The 20,484-nt window shown below is 53.5% G+C and overlaps 1 protein-coding gene and 1 long non-coding RNA gene across 2 annotated transcripts in view; one reads left to right on the top strand and one right to left on the bottom strand.

Moving 5' to 3' along the window:
* stmA (Protein EFR3 homolog stmA) overlaps positions 1-5,622 on the bottom strand; it is an 80,232-nt gene extending 74,610 nt beyond the window's left edge. Inside the window, 2 exon segments of the mRNA XM_037229930.1 lie at positions 3,184-3,260; positions 5,527-5,622. Coding sequence (XP_037085825.1) covers positions 3,184-3,260; positions 5,527-5,602 — 153 coding nt within the window. The 5' untranslated portion in view covers positions 5,603-5,622.
* An 11,678-nt stretch (positions 5,623-17,300) lies between these two features.
* On the top strand, positions 17,301-20,287 carry LOC119105860 (uncharacterized). The gene is made up of 4 exons (XR_005095074.1): positions 17,301-17,584; positions 18,079-18,257; positions 18,701-18,826; positions 19,136-20,287. It is a non-coding gene; the product is annotated as an uncharacterized LOC119105860 (long non-coding RNA).
* The last annotated feature ends 197 nt before the right edge of the window (positions 20,288-20,484 follow it).

Here is a 20,484-nt window from a genome sequence, read left to right as displayed (position 1 = left end):
TTGTTTATTAAACGCAGGGCTCCCAGAAACATGAACACCTTGCTGACACGAATCTTAATCGCGCTTGTCTCATCCGAAGCAAATCAGCCGTTCTTCAGATATCTGATCTCATGCAAATCGGATCAGCCGTTCTTGAAATATCCGATCTCATCCAAATCGGATTAGCCGTTCTTGAGATATCCGATCTCGTCCAAATCGGATCAGCCGTTCTTGAAATATCCGATTTCATGCAAATCGGATCAGCCGTTCTTGCGATATCCGATCTCATCCAAATCGAATTAGCCGTTCTTGAGATATCCGATTCCCTCCAAATCGGATCACCCGTTCCTGAGATATCTGACGGAAACGGGGCAAAACGCTGCCTTCCCCCCCCCCCCCTTGAGATACCCGAGGGAAACGGGGCAAAATTACTCCTCCCTCCCCCTTGAGGCTGCCGTGCATACATAAGCCTACAAGGAGTGGGATCGATACGTAATTTTGAGCTTTTTTAATGAGCCTAGTTTCAAAACAGCACACGAAATGCTTGAAAAGGTGTTGAATTTTGGCTGATCAGGAGCTAAATTTCAACACAATGCACGTTCAATGTCAGCTGATGGCAACAATTTCAACGCTGTGCAGGTTTACCGGGTGAACACATTGCACACCTAGAACTGCTTAGAAGTCATCGGAGCCTCCTCACTCTATCAGTATTCACTGGTGGTTACCGGCCACAAGTGATCCGACTCCAGCTGACCAGGACTCGACGGAGCCACACTGCACTGATCCCATCGTGCCACATCTTGCTACCATGCGGTGTGTGCCAAGACATGCGGCCCGGCTGCATGACGGGTGAGCATTGCTATATATCTCAAGGTTGCGGCCGCCGCGTCTCGTGCTGCCGCGCAGCGTCCGGCCGTCCAGCCAGCAGCGCAGCAGCAAACCTCAGCTGCCCAGTAAATGCACTGCCGCCGGTCGGAGAGTACGGTGCGACCTTTCCCGTGCCCAGCCGGAGCCAGCAGATGCCCGCCGCCGCCGAATGCCAGGCGGACCCCCGAGCGGCGCCCCAGGCCACGCCTAATTGATGGACTGGACGGGTGAATCTCTCGCGCGGCTCGGTGGCGGAGCGCACCGCCAGGCGCCGCGGCGATCGCGAAGGTCACCATCCACCGCCCGAACGCAACAGTCTAGTCCGTCACAGGCCCGCACAAATGGCTCCCTCAGTCGCTCACCAGAACACAGCGGTTTCCCCACCCACGTGCTGACACTGTGGCTTGCTCAGACGCGTGGCCGGACACAGCAACCGTTTAGTCCACCAAAGGCCGGACACGGCGCCCGTTCAGTCCACCAAAGGCCGGACACAGCGCCCGTTTAGTCCACCAAAGACCGGACACAGCACCCGTTCAGTCCACCAAAGGCCGGGCACAGCGCCCGTTCAGTCCACCAAAGACCGGACACAGCGCCCGTTCAGTCTACCAAGGGCCGGACACAGCGCCCGTTCAGTCCACCAAAGACCGGACACAGCGCCCGTTTAGTCCACCAAAGACCGGACACAGCGCCCGTTCAGTCCACTAAAGGCCGAACACAGCGCCCGTTTAGTCCACCAAAGACCGGACACAGCGCCCGTTTAGTCCACCAAAGACCGGACACAGCGCCCGTTTAGTCCACCAAAAACCGGACACAGCGCCCGTTCAGTCCACCAAAGACCGGACACACCGCCCGTTTCGTCCACCAAAGACCGGACACAGCGCCCGTTCAGTCCACTAAAGGCCGGACACAGCGCCCGTTCAGTCCACCAAAGACCGGACACAGCGCCCGTTAAGTCCACCAAAGACCGGACACAGCGCCCGTTCAGTCCACTAAAGACCGGACACAGCGCCCGTTTAGTCCACCAAAGACCGGACACAGCGCCCGTTTAGTCCACCAAAGACCGGACACACCGCCCGTTTAGTCCACCAAAGACCGGACACAGCGCCCGTTCAGTCCACCAAAAACCGGACACACCGCCCGTTCAGTCCACCAAAGAACCCACTGGGTGCGATGCTCCCAATCACAACCCCAATATGTCATCCAGCCTAGTCGTCTCAGCGGGTGTTTGCCGCGTTAAATGCCTTAAAACGCTGTAAGATGATCGCCAAATGAGGCGAGAATACCTTGATGCATGCGCGGCTTTTGGCGCTCGCATTCGTGAGGGCCCCATTCAGCATCGCCGCGGGCCTGAAAAACGTGCGGCAACGATCGTCTCATACTGGGCGTCAAACGAATCAGTGGGGTAAGATATTTACCCCTTACCAAACCTGAAAGTGCGACCAGGACGACGGGAAGTACGATGTCGCCGACCGACCTTACATGCACTTAACACGAGGCAGACCACCCTGTTCGAGGAGACCCCTAAGATTGCGGAGGCCCTGAGGTCCAAGAGACCTATGGAATGGAAGCCCCTGTACTACTGGCGGCCGCTTCTCTCCGAGAACAATCAGCGAAGCCCCTGATTGCAGGGGTCGCCACAGTGGCTGTTAAACATCCGCTCCCACAGCAAGCCAACGAAACATGGTGGTGAAAGAGTAAGACCAGTCCCAGCAGTCGGCTCCGGCCACAAATAATGCATTGTAACAACACGGGACGGACACGCAGTTCCACGCAACATAGACACACGCAGGTTGCATGTAGTTTATTTTACGAATACTCTGCTACTCTGGCCCAAGATCGCCGCTGATCAAACTGGCACGCGCGTTGAAAGTCAAAGGTCGCTCGTGAGCCATGTGAAACAGAGAAACCGCTGAAATAAGCAGTAGCTTATTTGTTGGCGTTGAAGCAAATCGCCCGTCGTCAGCCCAGTGTGGACGAAAAATAGCACGGAAACGTCCAGGGCTATCATACGGGTCAGGTAAAATTTGTGAAGGTAAAGTCAGGTAAAATTTAAACAACCGCATGTATAAAGTTTTGATGCCAGTGAAGTGGTCATTTAATATATGATTGCACAAATGCCGATAAATGCGTGGTTTTGCGTATAGCCGAGTACCAATCGGTTAAATACCAAATAAACAGCACTACCATCGCCAAGCTTCGAGACATCCCGACACAACTCAACAAAACCGAAGGGCTAGACCGCAGCTAAGTCGCAGGCGGGGCGAAGGGAGGGAGAGGGTCGTGTCGACGCACCGGCAGGCGGGGCGAGGGGAGGGAGAGGGTCGTGCCGACACTTGCCTGCTGGTTAACCGGGTAGATGTTGTCCACCAGCCGCTTCCATCGCGGCCGGAGCGCCGAACATAGGCCGCAACAGCCTGCGCGGCAGACAAACCGTTAGACGCCTGACACACCGACAGCCTGTCACGCCGACAGCCTGACACACCGACCGCCTGTCACGCCGACAGCCTGACACACCGACCGCCTGTCACGCCGACACCCACAGTCAGCCACGCAAGGCAGCAGGCTGCCATGCAGCGCTGCAAAACCTCACCAGGCTGTCGGACCGAATGTAGGCGGCCGGTCCGACGGACGGACCGTCAGCAGGCCAACAGGCGCCATCAGCGCCAGTCAGACGGACTGCCGACGTTCATTGCGCATCGGCGGGACTCGAGACCAGGCAGTTTGCCTGAGCCACCGACTGTCAGCACCCAGCCGAGCGGCGGCGGCCCGTGTGGGACCACGGCCGCTCTCGCTGGCGGCGGGCGCTCGCCCCGCTCGGACGGCGCCCGAAATCGCCCGGCGCCCAGCGAAATCCGAGGAAACATTTTAGAAGGGCACCGCCAGGCCTGTTCAGATGGCCGCGAGTTCTGCTTGTTTCCCTTAGAAAGAAATCGGTGACATGGCCCTGTTCCGAAAAAACTTACAACCTTTATATTTGCTTACCAAGGCATGCGTACATTAACCTCGCAGTCGATTGAAAGATACATTTTCAACAAAAATACACATAGGCTAAACGGGCAATAGCAGAGCAACACCAAAAATGATCTCGGGGACCATAATCGACACATGTCGCTGGCGCGAGGCGCAGAAACATCAAAATGCTGCTGCCATGCGCTCTTATTGTACAATCCGGAAGCCGACCGAAAACAACGCGACCATTCGCCATTGCGCTCCTCGATGCTCGACGCCCTTCGTTCTTCGCGGGGAGTGCAGCGCGCGATACGGACGTCGTCTGCTACTGCACCAGGTTTTCTAGACCTACATACACAATTGGTACCCTAAAGGATGGAAACCAACGTCTACCGCTGCCAGTACATGCACAGCCGACATGGGCGCGGGTGGCAGTATCCACAGGGGAGAACTGAACTACATCCTGAGCCGAGGCCGGAACCATGTGGCAGCCGGAGCAGTCTTGTCCGGTGCAAAGTAAATGTCTGAGGCGGAGGAAGCGACCGAGACGAAGTGAAAAGCCACGCGAGGCGCTGGAGGTCTGGTCACGAATGGACGCGATGCCATGCAGTCAGCGGAGGCATCATGTGTGGTGGTTGCTTTACTGTCTCCAAATGTAGAGCATTTCGGGTAAGGTGTCGCGGCATTGCCGCGGCTGACAATGGTTTGTGGCATCGTCGGTTCGCGGGGCGGGCGAATGCAGAACACATGCGGAGAGCACCACTTCATCCCCCCACCCCCCCCCCCCCCCCCATGACGCGCCGTTACTACACACGAGAGATAGAGTGGCTGAGAGAGGATGATGTTGAGGCGTCAAGTCACGCGCGTGGCGTGAGATGACACGGTCGCTGGCCCACAACGACGATGCCACAAACCATTGTCAGCCGCGGCAATGTCGCGACACTTTAACGGGAATGTTCCACATTCGAAGATAATAAAGCAACCATCAAATATGATGGAGCAAGCTCACGCATACTTATAAGTATACCTTTAAGTGGAAAAGACTGCTCTAGACCGCACATTCCCCTGTTTAGAGAATACGCTCCTCAATGTGGCATGGTTTGATTACGTCAGCATATCTCGCACAACATTGATTGAGAGCCAATTGGCGGCCGTTTTATCTGGAAATCGCGTTCACGAACACCAGAAATAAACGCCTGGACAAGCAGGATTTGAATGAGGTCATTATTACGCCATGAATGCCAAGGTGACTTTGAAATACGCTGCCCGATATACCTTTCCCATTTTCGCCGGCGCGTAGTTCGGAAGCTAGAGGTCTTAAGGACAGGATTGACAACAGCACCGAAAGGTCTTCCAGCTGGCTGTTTCAGTTAAAAAAGTGGAACATTCCCTTTAATCTAGATCTGTAAGTCTGGCTGGACACCTGCAATTGGGGGTACCATGAGGTTCCCAAAACAAGGCTGCGGGCCAACTGAACAGCCACAGGCATAAGGAGACGGTGGATGGAGAAAACAAGCAAACCGGAACAAACACCAATCAGAACAAGGCTTGAGTTCAAGAGACACTCGAGCGACAACAGATCGAGCCAGCAACGTGCAGCATGCAAGCAACAGCTCAGCAACAACAAGCGGCACCCAGCCAACCGACGACTCCGCCCGACAAACCACCAGGCGACAGCCTCGCAACGGCGGCGCCGGAGGGGCGCGGCGGGCGAGCACGCGGGCGGCTCACACGAGGGGCTGGTGCACTTGTCGGCGGCCGCCTCGAGCGTTTCAGACAGCTCGGGCAGGCCGCACCAGCCGAACATGGCGCGGCCGGCGACTGAGGCCGCGCGGCGCCCCGCGCCCGGCGCGCATTGATCGCGCACCTCATCGACCGCCGGCGCTGCCGCGCCTGCAACAGGTGGCCGCCACGTCAACAAAAACGACGACGCGTCGCCCCCGCCGCCACCGCCGCCGCCGTCGTCGCCGCCGGCGGGCAAAGCTGACGCCACGGCGGGGGCGGGCCGCGGCGACCGACGACAGAACGCCCGGCACCCCAGGAGCTGCCGCCCGGCAACCGGGAGCTGTCACAGGACAGCCCGGGAGCTGCCACAGGACAGCCCGGGAGCTGCCGCGGGACAGCCCGGGAGCTGCCACAGGACAGCCCGGGAGCTGCCACAGGAGAGCCCGGGAGCTGCCGCGGAACAGCCCAGGAGCTGCCGCCCGGCAGCCCCAGAGCTGCCACAGGATAGCGGCGACTGTGACGAAACGGTGGCCGCCTGCGGCGAAGCGAGCACACACGGTGGAACTGCGGAGTTAAAGGCGACACGCAGAGCGGAAGCGGGGCTGAGCCGGCAGCCGAAGCCGGGGGTGCTTGAAACTGAGTGACGCAAATGCGGCCGCAGGAGTTCAAGTCAATTTCCACAGACAGAGGGTGTGGAGGTTGGGTATCTTCCACGGGTGGGGGGTTCAGACAGGTCCGGTTCGCACGGACCACGCTCTGGGGAAGCCGACGGAGTTTGGGTCATTACAACATATGGAACTTCGTAAGCTCACAACTATCACAGATGGAGCTTAGGGGAATGAGGTCACTGCAGACGGACGCCAACGGAGCTTAGGATGTTTACCACTGGTCACATGGCGCCAGATGTAGCCTGCGAATGCCAGATGTGACTTGAGAATGCCAGATAACTACCATAGGTCAAGCTGGGAGCACCGCGGGCGGATCCGGTGAGACGTTAATGACGCACAAGGGCGGGGAGGTCAAGGAGGCGGCGAAGAGAGGGCGCTGGCGATCGGGGATCTGCTGCCAGAGGCAGGCACGCCGCGTCCGCGACAAGCGGGAGGCGCCACTGCCGTTCTGAAACCCGTTTTCGAAAATGCATGTTTCTGCGGCCCAAACACTGGCGAGTTTCGTCATGAACATGACATCACCGCGGGCCCCAGTTTAAGTCTGTTGTATAACGTTTAATTGTGTATTTCTACATGTGCCACTTATGTGCCATATGTGCCATCCTATGTCATTGTCCTGGATCGAATATAACTCAGTAAGCTGCACTTATCCGTGATGTGCTGAATGTTTCCCTTTTTGGGGCAAGACGGAGCTAGAGAATACCGTGGATCGCTGCAGCAGGCCCGCAGTCCAGCAATGATGCCTCGGCTCGATCGGCATCGCGGCCACGTCCGCGGCACGCGCCTCGAGGAGCACGACCTGACGCCCTCCTGAAGCGAAGATGGCGGGTGGTTGCTACACATCCTAACGGTGCCCAGCAGCGCGGGCCCAGGCTCGCCTGGGATCGGTGCCACCGGTACCGCCAGACGAGGACGCCATCGAGGCCTCGGTGTGAGCATGTCACAGCAGGAGCGGCCTCACTCGGTCAGCCACAGGCTGATTTTGCTTGCGTGTGGAAATTAAGCAAATTCGCGTTCATTCGCGCATATCCAGCGTCGAGTATACACCTCCTGCATGCTTGCAGGCGGCCTAAACACGTAGAAGCGGCAGAAACAATGGATCAAATTCGCAACCCACTGAGACTTGCAAACTTACATCGTGCGGATGACGACCCAGGAATCACTCGAGTGCACTTACGGCGCCAATTGAGGGAAACTCGTCAAACTCGACTGATGCGCATGAAGATGAATCAGCAGGAACAGATCGAGGCCTACAATTGAGTAGAACTCATCAGACGGGAGGGATGTACGTCCGGGGTGAGCGTCTGAGCACCCGCCCGAAGTTGGAAAGGGTGGGGTTGGGGGGGGGGGGGGTCCTGATTGAAACCAGACGCTGGCGCAGTGCAGAGTTGCGAAAGGCTTTCGGCGGATGTGGCGCCTGCCCGCGTCATCCGCGTCTGTGTCGGCTGCGGCGCCATAGCGGAGCTCAGTGCCAGGTCCCTATGCCGGCGACGTCACGCGGCCGGTCTCCATCAGCGGCTGCGATGACGTGGGCGGCACGGGCCTCGCGCCAGCGCCGCGTCGCATGTGTCAGGGTGATGCAAGCAGTCAGGAGTCCCGGCCCTTTCACGGGCTGCCGCGACAAAGGACGACCAGACCCCGATGCACCGCCAGCGCCGCGCGGGGACTACCCGCCGTCCACCTGGGGGCGGTGCCGACGGAAAAGTCGCCACTGCCACCGTCTTGGGACACTGAAACTTGACCGGCAGCCGGCGGCGCACTTGGTAAAATGTGGTTACATAAAACCTGCACCGGCACGGCTGTCAGCAGGCGAGGTCTCCCGACTGCACCTGCCTGCCACACTGGCCGCGCTGCTCAGTTGGTCCGCACCAACGCTTCTACCCCACCCGCTCCGCGCGCGAGCACACAAACATTGTCCCACCTCAGTTGGATGCCCGGCCCACTTAGGCCAGCACCTCTCACTTCCCGCTCTCCAGCACAAATCTGCATCGCACAAAGCCCCGCCCACCCGATCAGCCCCTCCGGCAGACCCCGACCCACCGATGGAGGGCGGGGAGAACAATTCCGACAAGCGTCGAGAGCAGCTTGTGTCAACTGCAGTTGATGTGGCGACAGAAGCGCGACTCACGCATCTCAGTACGCACGTCGGTCCAATAACATGCAGACTGTTCGGCCGGACCAGACGGAATGGGTGGCGCTTTGACATCAAGGCGTGCAGCAGTGGCCGGGGGGCGTGAAAACAATCTCTGTTTCCAGTTGGGGAAGTGCACGGCCCCGGTCCAATTCAGCACACCAGATATTAGTTACTGCCGGAGAAAATCGTACCCGCTTCGCAGGTCAAGGGCTAAAGCCTTCTTAAGACTGGGGGCTGAGAAATTCGTGCGGCCGTTTTCCATGCGATGATCCAGCTTATGATAAGGTTGGGCAAAAGCGTAGGGCACAACTCAATGGGATTGCCTGCGGCCGGTGGCAGCGGCTGCGCTAAGTCAGGTGGCGTCACAGGGCAGAACGGACCGCGCCGAGCATTGCGGCACGGTAAGTTTTCGCCGCAAAATTCTGCCGATGATCCGGAGTTTTCCGATCAGATGGCGGAGCCAGGACTCACTCAGCAGGTACCAGTGAGAGTGAGTGCTCAGAAATATATCCAATCAAAGCGTTTCCACTAAATCATAAACAACAAAAAAGTTCCCAGTGGCACCTTTCTCGTCTTACTTCACCCACGGTCATTTGTCCTCCGCTTTTGGGACAACGGCGAGTGACGTATTGTAAAGTCTTCGTCTTCGGTAGGACTGCAGCCTGGGATGGGTTCGAACGGTGGCTCAGTTTAGTGACGTGATCGGCTTCAGACGGCGTTAGCACTTGGCAGTGGGAGACCGTCACCAAATCAGCTGTTTGACTTGCCCGCAGACACATCACCATGTTTGGCTGTTCTTATCCTAGGTCGACATATTAACACGATTAGGTCAAAAGCAAGGCGACAGAAAAGGGACCACGGCTTGAGGGCGTTATAAAGTCAGGGTACGGCAAAGACGTGGGGTTTGGCTGGTGGCCGGGATGCATTCTGCCGTCCGTTCCCCGCACGCGCAATGGTTGCGTTTAGCGCACATCATGTGGCTCACGATGGTAATTAAGTTGCCCCTCATTGGTTAAGCCTTAATCTCATAAGCCCATAAAGCAGCCAGCAAAACCCGGATGATCTCGAGCAGAGAGGTCTGTTGATTTGGTTCGTGGATCGGTAAACAAGTTTGACCTGTGACGTGCAGGCGTGGGTTTGGCCAGACCGGAGCGCGGCGGGAAAACTGGCCTGGGCGTTAACAGTAAGCGGCCTGCGCATTTTCTGCCTGGCATCGTGTGGGAGATTACGAAAGGGGTTCCCGGTTCCATAAAGCGGTAGCGCCACAAACATGACGAACCTGTAATGGCGATGTGACATCAGAATACCAGGAACAAAGAAAACGCAGGGAACGGCGGCCATCCAGCTCCGCTGTCATTTTGGTCAGCTCATCGTGCATTTGTCCTGGTATCAGGCCGAGTAGTGAAAAGTGAAGCCATAAACGCTCCTGAATTGGGGTCCTTACCCACCAATCAATTGATAGTCAGTAATCCATAGAAACGCACCGCTGAACTTGACCAGCTGGCTGCATTCGACACGTATCAGGACACTAGGAACACGGAAAAGGCAGGGAACGGCGGCTCTCCGGCTCAGCTATCATCGTACACTCTTCTAGATACACACAAAAAAACGCATCGCCAAACTTTACGGCCCGCCGACGCTGAACGCGCAGGCCATCCGACGAACGCTACTGCCACATGCACTCAACCGAAAGTTCGGTCTGAGGCGGCCCTGTCGGCTGAGTACGCGCGGGAGGCACCGACGTCTCCCTCAAGAGGAGATCCCTTCGCGCTCAGGAACATTCTAGCGAAGCACCACCCCGCCGACGAAGCCGCGCCGTGCGAAACTAAGCAGATGGAACTTAAAGTTTGCATTCCGTGTCCGGGGGCCGTCCGCAGGGTGAAGTTTCAACTTGATCTGTGCGGCGGGCAGACTGGGCGATTGGCTGGTGAGGGTCGCCGCACACAGCCGGTGCGCCACCGCGCGTTCATTTGGTATCGGGTTCATCAGCATCGGGAACTGCCCACGGCCAACGGCCCGAAGGGACTGGCGTTGCTAGATAAGTAACTCTTACTCACGTCAGAGGAAGACAACTATCCCAGCATCTTTCGGGACAGATTTCAAGGGCAGATTTTGTGCCGATATGGAATTTCATGCCAATAGATTTTATACCAAATGGTCGAATAACGGATCAGGACATGACCCCGTGCTGAAAAGGAACAGCACATTATGAAGAACAACGCAGTTCAAGCCCAGAGCACGAGCCTATGAGCGTGTCCTGTTCAAAGCCTAGCTCAGCGAGGTGGAATCATGAGAGGAGCTGAAGAACCGAAACAAGAACACACGCTGTCTATGTATCGTGAATAAAGTACTCAGCGAAGAATAACGAGATTAAAACTTAACGGCACCTTTGGGGCTAGCTTTTAGGGCATCTGCCGAAAGCGTTGCCAGTCTCTAGGATGTCTGTGGAATGCGGTTGCAGAGGGAGATGAGAGGACGGCAGAAGGCCTTGCAGCCACCACGACTCTTCTGGTCAGGGGGAGCAGCACAACTCATCATCCAAACGTGACCGTGACGAATGCTGACCGAGGAGTGTGTGGTTAGGAGCGTGGGGTCCGCAAATGGAAGCCAATGGAAAGAGTTCGGCACCAATGTAGAAGGCACTGAGCATCGAACATCATGGTGGGTGACTTCTGTGGCTGTGCACAGGGCCATCCAACTTACATGGTAACAGCGCAGCGCCCTTCGAGCAAGTGGGAACAGCCCGAGAACATTGTGAATGGCCCGTTAGAGACAGAAAATTAACAAACGGGCTGTTAACAAATGGAGTTCACAGCAACGGCGCCCGCCTTCGGGGTGAGTGGGAAAAATCGGTAGAGGGTCCCGAAGCGATCGAGAGTGCCCAGACAGGTTACTATAGGGCACCCTTAAACAGCGTAAGGACCTCCGAGCAACTTCGGAGAACCCAAGAGCAACATGGAAGGCCCTTAACAATCCAGGCCCAGGATACAGCGTTCGGACCCTGGACAGCAAAATGACCGATACAATCTTTCCAACCACAGTCCTTTCAATCAGTTACATCAGTCAAATCATCATCAAAGATCAATCAATTAAAATCACTTTCGCCTGCCCCCTGGCCCTTCAGTTTTGCTCGCGCCTTTCCCTCCTCTGCTGGAGAACCGACCACACTCAAATATTCGTGCTTTATGTTAAAACCTGTCCACGTCCGGCCAGTACGGACCCCTTCGGAGCCTGTGAGGCACTTCGGAGCCAAAGGCATTGCTCCGTGGCCCCGTCTGGATGCGCCACTGGCATGGAGCAGCTCTGGGTGTGTGTGGGGGGGGGGGGAATAACTGGTCAGCGGGTTGGGGCCATTTGGCCGCGTGTGGAGGTATTTGACCCCGCACTTAACATGTTCAGGAAGACCCCGCAACAGCGGCATCTATGTTGCACGACAGCGCCATCTGAGCCACAGGTTGTGTGGCAGTGTCATATGCACCGGTTTTAGGGTAAAGGAACTTCAGGAAAAAGTACATGTGCATGACGTGCGTACGCATCTGTTACTAAGCATGTACGTATGGTATTAAGCTCGCATGGCAGAAGTAGGTATACGCGCAGCAGAAGTAGCACACGTCTGCCCGCTGTATTCCACCGACTAGCTGACCCCAGCGGCGCCCTCTAGCAGGTGTCGGTGGCACGCTCAGCACGCGCCTATCCGCCGTATTCCACCGGCCAGCTGACCCCAGCGGCGCCCTCTAGCAGGTGTCGGTGGCACGCTCAGCACACGCCGTTCCGCTGCATTCCACCGGCCAGCTGACCCCAGCGGCGCCCTCTAGCAGGCGTCGGTGGCACGCTCAGCACACGCCGTTCCGCTGTATTCCACCGGCCAGCTGACCCCAGCGGCGCCCTCTAGCAGACGTCGGTGGCACGCTCAGCACGCGTCGGGTGGAGGCGTCCACAGAGACGTCATCAGGGTGGGGGATAAAGGGGATCTCCACAGACACCCCCGGCTGACATGCGGGGGACATTTTTTACCTCCGGCCCCTTCCGTTTCAGGGTTATTTTGCATTTATCCCATTGACTCGGGTTCATTAGCTGGCCGCCGGAGAGCGTCCAATTGTGTTATGAATAACTAAGCAGGGTAATAGTTGACATGGCGTTTGCGACGGTCGCAGCATCCTATCACTCCTACCTCGTCTCCCCAGTCGACGGGATGGTATGGCGTTCCACAGTGACTATTTGTCCAAGACGCGGCACACAGAATGGTGACATGTATTCGAACTTAATTCCTCTCCTGCACGCTAACATTTGCGTACGTACTATGCTCACATAAATTGCATCACGGGCCGGCATCCATACACCAGCTGGGTGCGCTCACATTATAACTTAGCACACGATTTTTTCGCGCGTATTTATGTCAAACGAACGTAATCCCTGACGAATGTATACGTACGTACAGCGTTCTAACATCATGCATCCGTGTACAAGCTTTTGCGCGCCTACTCCGGCCATACCAACTTTGTCACTGACGAACATCTGCAGTTTATTGCTTTACTATCGCACTATTACTACCCTGTATGAGCTTCCTCACTATCGACTGAAATTATATATATATATATATATATATATATATATACAATATAAGTTGTTATAATATCATCTATTGTAAATTTTGGCAAATTTTGGCAATAATATTGTAATACAATGGCAAGGTTTTGGCAATCCCTGGCTGGCATTAGCACAGGCAGGGGAGGGGGGGGGGGGGCACAGAGGGTATGCGATGCATTCGGCTCCGAGGGTCCCTTCGGGCTGTTCGAAAACTATGATTAAGGGCCCCATTTGAGGGCTCGAAGGGCCCGAAAAGTCAGCCGAAGGCCTCATTCGGGGGGGGAGGGGCTAGCCCGCAGGGCCGGACACTCCAATGCGAGCCAGAAGGCGCTGCGCGCTCATCAGGGGCCCACTGAGTCGATAAGGGCCTATATTTTGGTCAGACACCACCAGTAACACACAGTCGGCTCCGCGGCGGCATGTGCCCGAGGGCCCACTTCCAAAGCAGAGATGAGGCCGGGCTCGCGATTTACATTGGTCAGGCTCCTGTGTCGTTCACGGGTCCAACGTGCCTAACGGGGATTTCTGTGTCAACAACGGGCCTTGATTCCAACAGGGGAAGATTTGCTAAACGCGGACAGAAGCCCGGGCGGCAGAGGGTCCCTCTTGCGTTAGTCGGGGCCCTCTGACTGTTGAAGAAACCATAAGAACTTATGATGGGTGCTCACGTTGAGGTAATGCAAGAGTTATGTGCCATTCAGGGCCCCCAGCACCGAACGGTGGGTCCTCCAAACCTGCTCCAGCATTGGCCCGTTAAGCCCAACTGGAGTCTATGCGCCAATTATTTGACCACCTGCGACAAGCAGGGATGTTGCTTCGTTAATCATGGTTCATGCGTCGACCCGGGGTCCATTGCGCGGGTCAGAAGGCCTCCCGCGTCAGGGAGCGAACCAATGCCATATGATGTATCCTTCCACGGGCCTCCGGATCGGCCAGGGGATGTCGCCCCGCGCCACCATAATGACGGCCGGTGGGATAGAATGGTCCTTTAACCCTTGACCGGGAACAACAATGTGCTCCGTAGTGTTGTATTCAAGAGGGCCCCTTTACCGGAAAAAAAACAAGGGGTCACAGTGCTAGATGGAGTGGGTCGAAATGAGTTCAGAACATACAAAGCTATCCCGTGTTTCCCAGGGGGTGTTCATTATCCTTGCAGAATCGACTAGTGAAACAAATACCATCAAATGTTTGAGCCTGCACGCCGGGTGCCGCTAGTGCAGTGGTTAACACACCTGCGTTAAACACCCCGCGTTTGGGAAATCACAGGAACGGGGTTCGATTCTCCACGATGCCGGCCCTTGCTAACCGGGGTGCGAGGTTGGCGGCGTCATATAGCCCCAGTAGCTGAGTGCGTCAGAAACGCCCGATGAAACGCCCGTAATCTGGGGGGGGGGGGGGCAAGAATAGCGACGGCTTGCGTCGCGGTTTTTGCAAAACCAACCGGAGTTGGCCACTACAAATGACGCCAGGGGGTGGACGCCAGGCGCGCAACAATGACCATCGTAAAATAATGCTGCTGAATGTCTTTCAAAATTAATTCGTGCAGTTCAGAGGTTACAATGGGCATATCCTTTGTTCCAACTTTGAGGTTGTCCTCCGGACAGATTAAACAGTTATGGCAACGCGGAAAATAGAGATTTTACTTTACTCTTCCAGTTCCACCATTGGATTTCAGCAACATTTTGGGGCGCCGCAGAGACCGATACGCTACTGTCATCAATCTAAAAACCAAGCAGGTGAAACATACGCCCGAAAAACGTCTAAATCTTCGCATAGGTGTCCAAAAGTGTTCAAAACTACTTCCTTCAGGTGTGTCACCATTTTCGCCCGCCTGTTGGCCACGACCTGGGCATTAGTCGCGAGGCCGACGCCGCGCGGCCTGAGGAGACTGTAACGCCTGGCGTGGGTTTTTGTGGCGATATGCGAACGCGCATGCTCAAAACTCAGTTATATAGTTTGCACTTCTTTTCAGAATGTTGAGCATATCCAGATAAACATGGCTTGGCCATGTTAATACTAATTGTTGACCCATTTTGATCTTCAATCTAAATTCCGGAGTCCTTGCTATCTCTGTGCAGCCTGAATAAAAATCTGACAAAGTTTCTGCGTTCTATCGGTTTCAAAAGTCAAAACGACCATCATAAAGTGAAAAGTGCCCATTATTTATTTCATGTAGTCATTTAATCCCCGATTTTTTCAGCTTCTTTATTGTAAGATGAAGGCAGAACCATGGTAATGTCTGGCCTTTATTCCTTTATTCCAGAGGGTAGAAATGTGTAATATATATATATATATATATATATATATATATATATATATATACATACTTACATTTTATGCATTTATATTTTATGCATGCATCTATATTTATATTTCTTTATCTATATTTATAAGTACCTTACATACATCAACACACCTTCAAAGATAAATGGTGATTTTCTGTTGCAGGGGGCCTTTTACTATCAGGGGTCCTTCATCAACCTGGACGAGTAGCCAAATCATAACTAGCAACATAACAGCTGTATCCCAACGTGGGGCCCTGAATGGCACATAACTCTATTCTTACTTCAACAAAACAAACTAGCCCCCTTGTCAAGGCTATGGTTATGTTCTTGCTGCCTGACTTTGGGTTAAAATGAAGATGGGAGGAGAAAATATAATGATAGCATATGGCAGGATAAAGGGACCCCAGGAACTTTTGGCCTTACACCATTTGTAGGTTGCAGTGGCAAAGGGGGAGGGGAGCAACTAAACAGGAAAGAAGATGCAACAACAGAAATGCTCTGGTCCGGACAAAACTTGTGATAATGGAAGTAAAAACAACATTTCATCTTTAATTTATTTCAAGTCATTGTCTTGTACTACTGTTTGGTAGCAGCTCCCACCCATCCCACCTATCTCTATCTGAAGATGGCATCAGGCCAAAAACTCAAGTTTCTCTTCTCCCTGCCCCCATATTTCATTGTAGTCTTAACCTCAGTCTTCAGTCACATCCAGGTTGATCAGTGATTGCCTTCATCTTTATCAGGTCTAACCAGTCACTGAATTCCTGCATCCAATAAGCTCCCTGGTCAGTAAACTTGAAAGAAAAAGAATGAAATGATATACATACCACAGATGTAAAATTGATACAACCTGGTTGGTCAGAATATAACATCATAGCAGTTTCATGTCTAATTATTTAGAACATCCTGGAATTAGACATCCATACAAATTTGGCTGGACTTATTCAAATAAGGTATGCTTTGGCTACACATTATCTTTTCTAGCAGAAAATGGAGTAAAGGGCACATCCAACCATGGAATGTATGCATTACAGGCATACAAGGAGCTTAACAAGTAAAAGACAAGCTAAGGTAAGCATCTAAATCACCTAGATTTAAAACCTTTGATAATAAACTGATAAATTTATGGTCAAGGATCTACATTTTCACCTTTAAGATCTGTGCAAGGATACTGCAGTAGCAATAAGGTAGTATGGTGCATGAATCCTGGAATGCATGTATTGTTTAGCCTGCATAATATGGGAACATCAGTCAGCAGCTAGCCAAAAAATAATGTACCCCTGTACATATCTGCTGATACCTTAGCTTTTTACAATGTGCACAAGTGTGCATCCTTGCAATGCAATGACAAAATTATCTGACAACCAAAATGGCACCACTTCTTAGCATTCCTGAAGTGCCACACTCCCCTTGAAACAAAAACAATCAGAAGGTTGAGGTAGCGAAGGAAAGGGGGGGAGGGGAACACGCAGATGCAGTCAAGGAAAAGAGGAATCATCTGTCCTTCTTTGATGAAGTTTACTTTTGACAGAAACATAGACGGCGTGGCGCCTTCTAAATAAGCCCCGCCTTTCCCTTCTCTTAAAAACCTGGCTGCGCCCCTGAAATGAGGCCTACCTTACTTCAGTCAAGTTGTAAGCATGATGATACACTTACTCATTGTTGCACCATGTGGAACCAATTCAGTCTAAAGGCTTTATAGCACTCGCTGGCCTTCCCGTGTTACGCACCACACGGATCGCACACGCCCCACAAATCCCCCGACACTGCCTCGCTTCTCTAGTTTCTCACAGCTCTTTTAGGCAGTCTCCTTCAAAGCTATGTTACCGTTGTAAGCTGATGTATTGTCTCTTGTGCGGCATTAATGCATTGAAAGGAGCCAGGCCAGAAGGTGCTCAAGGTAAGCTACACATGGCAAATGTGCCAAAATTCACGAATCATAGCTGGCAATGCTATAAATCAACCAATGATGATCCCGTATTTTCCAAACAATTGCAGAGAAGTGCAAAACCACTGCAAACTGGTCAGGAAGGTGTATGACGTTCGACGGATCACTGACCTCTCAATGGCAACACTGCTGAGGTCCGGCCATGACCCGAGGCATGTTTGAGGGTGTTGTGTGAGGGCGGTGTCGCATTCGGGAAGGTGCAAAATAGTTAACTGGTTGGGACCTGTTGGGTATACTGCTGCCTGCCGTCAGTCGAGTCACTGAACGCTGCGTTCTAAAGCCTTCATGTACTTCCAACGGGTGCGAGGAAGCTTCGGAGTTATAGTAGGCATTTGTATATGTTGCTTGTTGTTTGGCCTTTTCGTCATCTTGACCGTTCAAACCTCAGAAGAATCAGTTCACTGCGCTGGCTTGGTTGAGTACCTTCTGAATGAGTACAAAGGTAAGACATAAATTTTCCAGGCTGCAGTGAAACTAAGTGCATCTGTATCAGTTGTGTGAGCTGGGCCATGTTTGCCTGGGTCATATGTCAAGCTAACCTGAACGAATTCCAGTTTATTATGTCCACTTTTGCCAAGCTTAGCCCATTGCTGCTTAGGACTAAAGGAAGGACTGCATCAGTCATTTAAGAACCAGTGTCAGGAGCACAGCAAGTATGTTAACTGGTATCTGAACTTCTCAGTCTACTTGCAAGAATCATGGTTAGACTCCTTGTTTTGTGCACCAGACAGCAAAAATGCATGTTATGCTGGATGTGCTAAGGTGCATTGTGTGCATTTTGCATCACATTTGCTGGATTATCACCAAATTGTAATTCAGGGTATTTCAGATCCAGTTGATTCCACATTTTGTCTTTATCAGGTTGAGACAGGAAACTAAGCTGCCTAGTATATTATGTTGTGTTGTGTCAGCCACCTTCTACCTTTTCTTTTTCAGATATGGCACTTAAAAAATCTGTTTTGGAGAAGCAAAAGTATATTGAAGTGAAAAAACTCAAGGAAGAGCTAAAAGAGCAATCAAAAGAATTTAGGAAGACCACAAAGAATTGTACAAACATTGTTAATGGTCTGCGAGGTGATGTCAAAGGACATGTTGAAAATTGGGGAAAAACAATGGTGAGAACTTTTTTTGGGTGATGTTCACCTGAAACAAATGTGAAAAAGTGACAGAAGCAAATGTATCCAAAGGGCTGGGTGGGGGAAGTGGAAGCATGAAGTGCCATTGGCAACAGAGTTGTTGGGAAGTGAATTTCTGGTTAATATTTTGCAGCTGTGAGATTGCCCTTACACCATCCATTTTATTATGCTTCAGCAATTCTTTGCATCAAATGTGTTTGAAAACTCAGCATGGATGTGTTCTTGTGATGAGTGCTGCTGTGCAACATTGAAGATGCTGCCTGAGTATGCTTGTACCTGTTTGCTAATGCTGTTTTGGGGTGATGATACAGTTCCTGCACAGTATCTTGGTATGCACAAATTGCACACCCCCATTTGCTGAGACAAGCAACAGGGCATAGATGCCTTTGGCTGATGCTGTGATTGCTGCTGCCGGTCTGCAGAAATTGCTGGATGGTGCATTCAGCACCATGGATGGCAGTTCAGCGGTGCTGGTGACTGTGCTGAAGGCACTGCGGGAGGCAGAAGAAAAGGTGGTCTCGCTGGAGCATCAGCTGGCGCAGCTGACGGTCAGTGCCAGCTCCCATGTTGAGACCACCCTACTGCTGAGACTGTAGTCAAGATGCTATGAGGCTGACAAATGCCCCTGTCTGGGCCCAGCCAGCATCTTTTGCATCATCTGGGTCAACATGACCACCAGTCCTGCAAGGGTTAAGAAATGTTTGCCCACCCCACCTGTGCGGGAAAGTGATGGCAGTTGTGAAACTGTGTGGAGGGCTGACTTTTTTACCCACTTGGCTATCTTTGTTCCAGAATGCTACGATTTGAAACTGTGCGGAGGACTGACTATTTTACCTGCTTGGCTATCTTTGTTCCAGAATGCTACCGTCTGACTTGGGCGCTCGTTCAGCCGCTGACTTGTGTGCGACCCGAGGACAGCTGATTGTCGGGCCGACATGCCGTCCCCTCCCTTCAGTCGGACGCGATGAGCGAAGCAGCTGACCGGTGTGCGACCCGAGAACAGCTGATTGTCGGGCCGATATGCCGTCCCCTCCCTTCAGTCGGACGCGATGAGCGAAGCCACTGGAGTTGCGCAAGAATAACCGATATTACCGATGCAAGTCCGTCCATGCGTGATGCCAGCTCATTTGTGTAACCATTTGGCTGCGCTTGCGTAAGATATCTCCCTCTCAGGAACGTGTTATGCGTGATTGGCCGGGTTTACCCACGCGCTCTGCGTCCATGTGGTGGGCCAGGTCGAGTCCGCTCAGGGCGCTGCGCACGAACGCCCCAATCTCGGAGTGGACCGGCCTCCGGTATCTTCAGGGGCGGTTGGCGGGGCGCGCCAAGATGTGGAGACATGCAGCACAATCCGTGCGCGCATGGCGCATGCCGGGCTCCGTGGCCGTGTCGTGCCGCTCACGTGGGCACGCGTCAAACGCTGCCAGCTATTGCCGCGCTTTCTAAGGTGGCGGTCTGCTGCGTGTGTTGTCCGCCACATTCTATTGTGACGTCGTGCTGTGCGCCGTGCGGTTACTTTTTGTCTGATGTTCGTTTGTGGTTTTTAGCGGCATGGTGCGCTCGCGGCACGCGCCGGTTTTACAGAGCATGTGCGGGCAGGGGGGTCGCACGGACAGGATGGGGAAAACAGGTGGCCGTTTCCCCTCCAAGCCCCGTACAATTTTGCGTGATCCCGCATAAATAAGTGAGGTACAAACTCTTACTTCCCTTACCCTGAAGTTCCACGAACGGTAAGCGCGTCGGCAGCGGTTGCGAGCCTGTGGTCCGTTTTCCCACAGTCGCCGAATGTGCAACTTGCCGTTTCCGACTGACGTGGTTTGGTTGGGTGTTACGCGTCGGTGGTTTACGTATCGACCAATGTGCCAACGCCGACATGGGAGGCCAGCTAACGAGATTATAATCACGCCAATTTGACATGTTGTATACTCGGAGGGCAAACTAGGAATGCGCCCACTTTGCTGGTGCAGCTGCTCTGTCAATCGTGTATGAGAAATAAAGGGTGGAAGCCATCCCTCACGGCGGATTCGTGAAAAGCCACGGAGTTGCATTCGTGAGCCGGGCCTATGACCGCCATAACAGTGGTTTGTCACAGCTTGCCCGTGTCAACGGTCACCACATCGTCCGCGTACCACCGCAGAGGCCGGAACATTGGCCACGCCACAAAAGCTGGACCTCTGGGCACTGAACGCCTCGGCCCCGCACTTAT

The sequence above is a fragment of the Pollicipes pollicipes genome, unplaced genomic scaffold, assembly GCF_011947565.3.
Source record: "Pollicipes pollicipes isolate AB1234 unplaced genomic scaffold, Ppol_2.1 Scaffold_6138;HRSCAF=7277_pilon_pilon_pilon, whole genome shotgun sequence".
Classification (NCBI taxonomy): domain Eukaryota; kingdom Metazoa; phylum Arthropoda; class Thecostraca; order Pollicipedomorpha; family Pollicipedidae; genus Pollicipes; species Pollicipes pollicipes.
The sequence above is the reverse complement of the archived record's forward strand: the minus strand, read 5'-3'. Positions and strand labels throughout refer to the sequence as shown.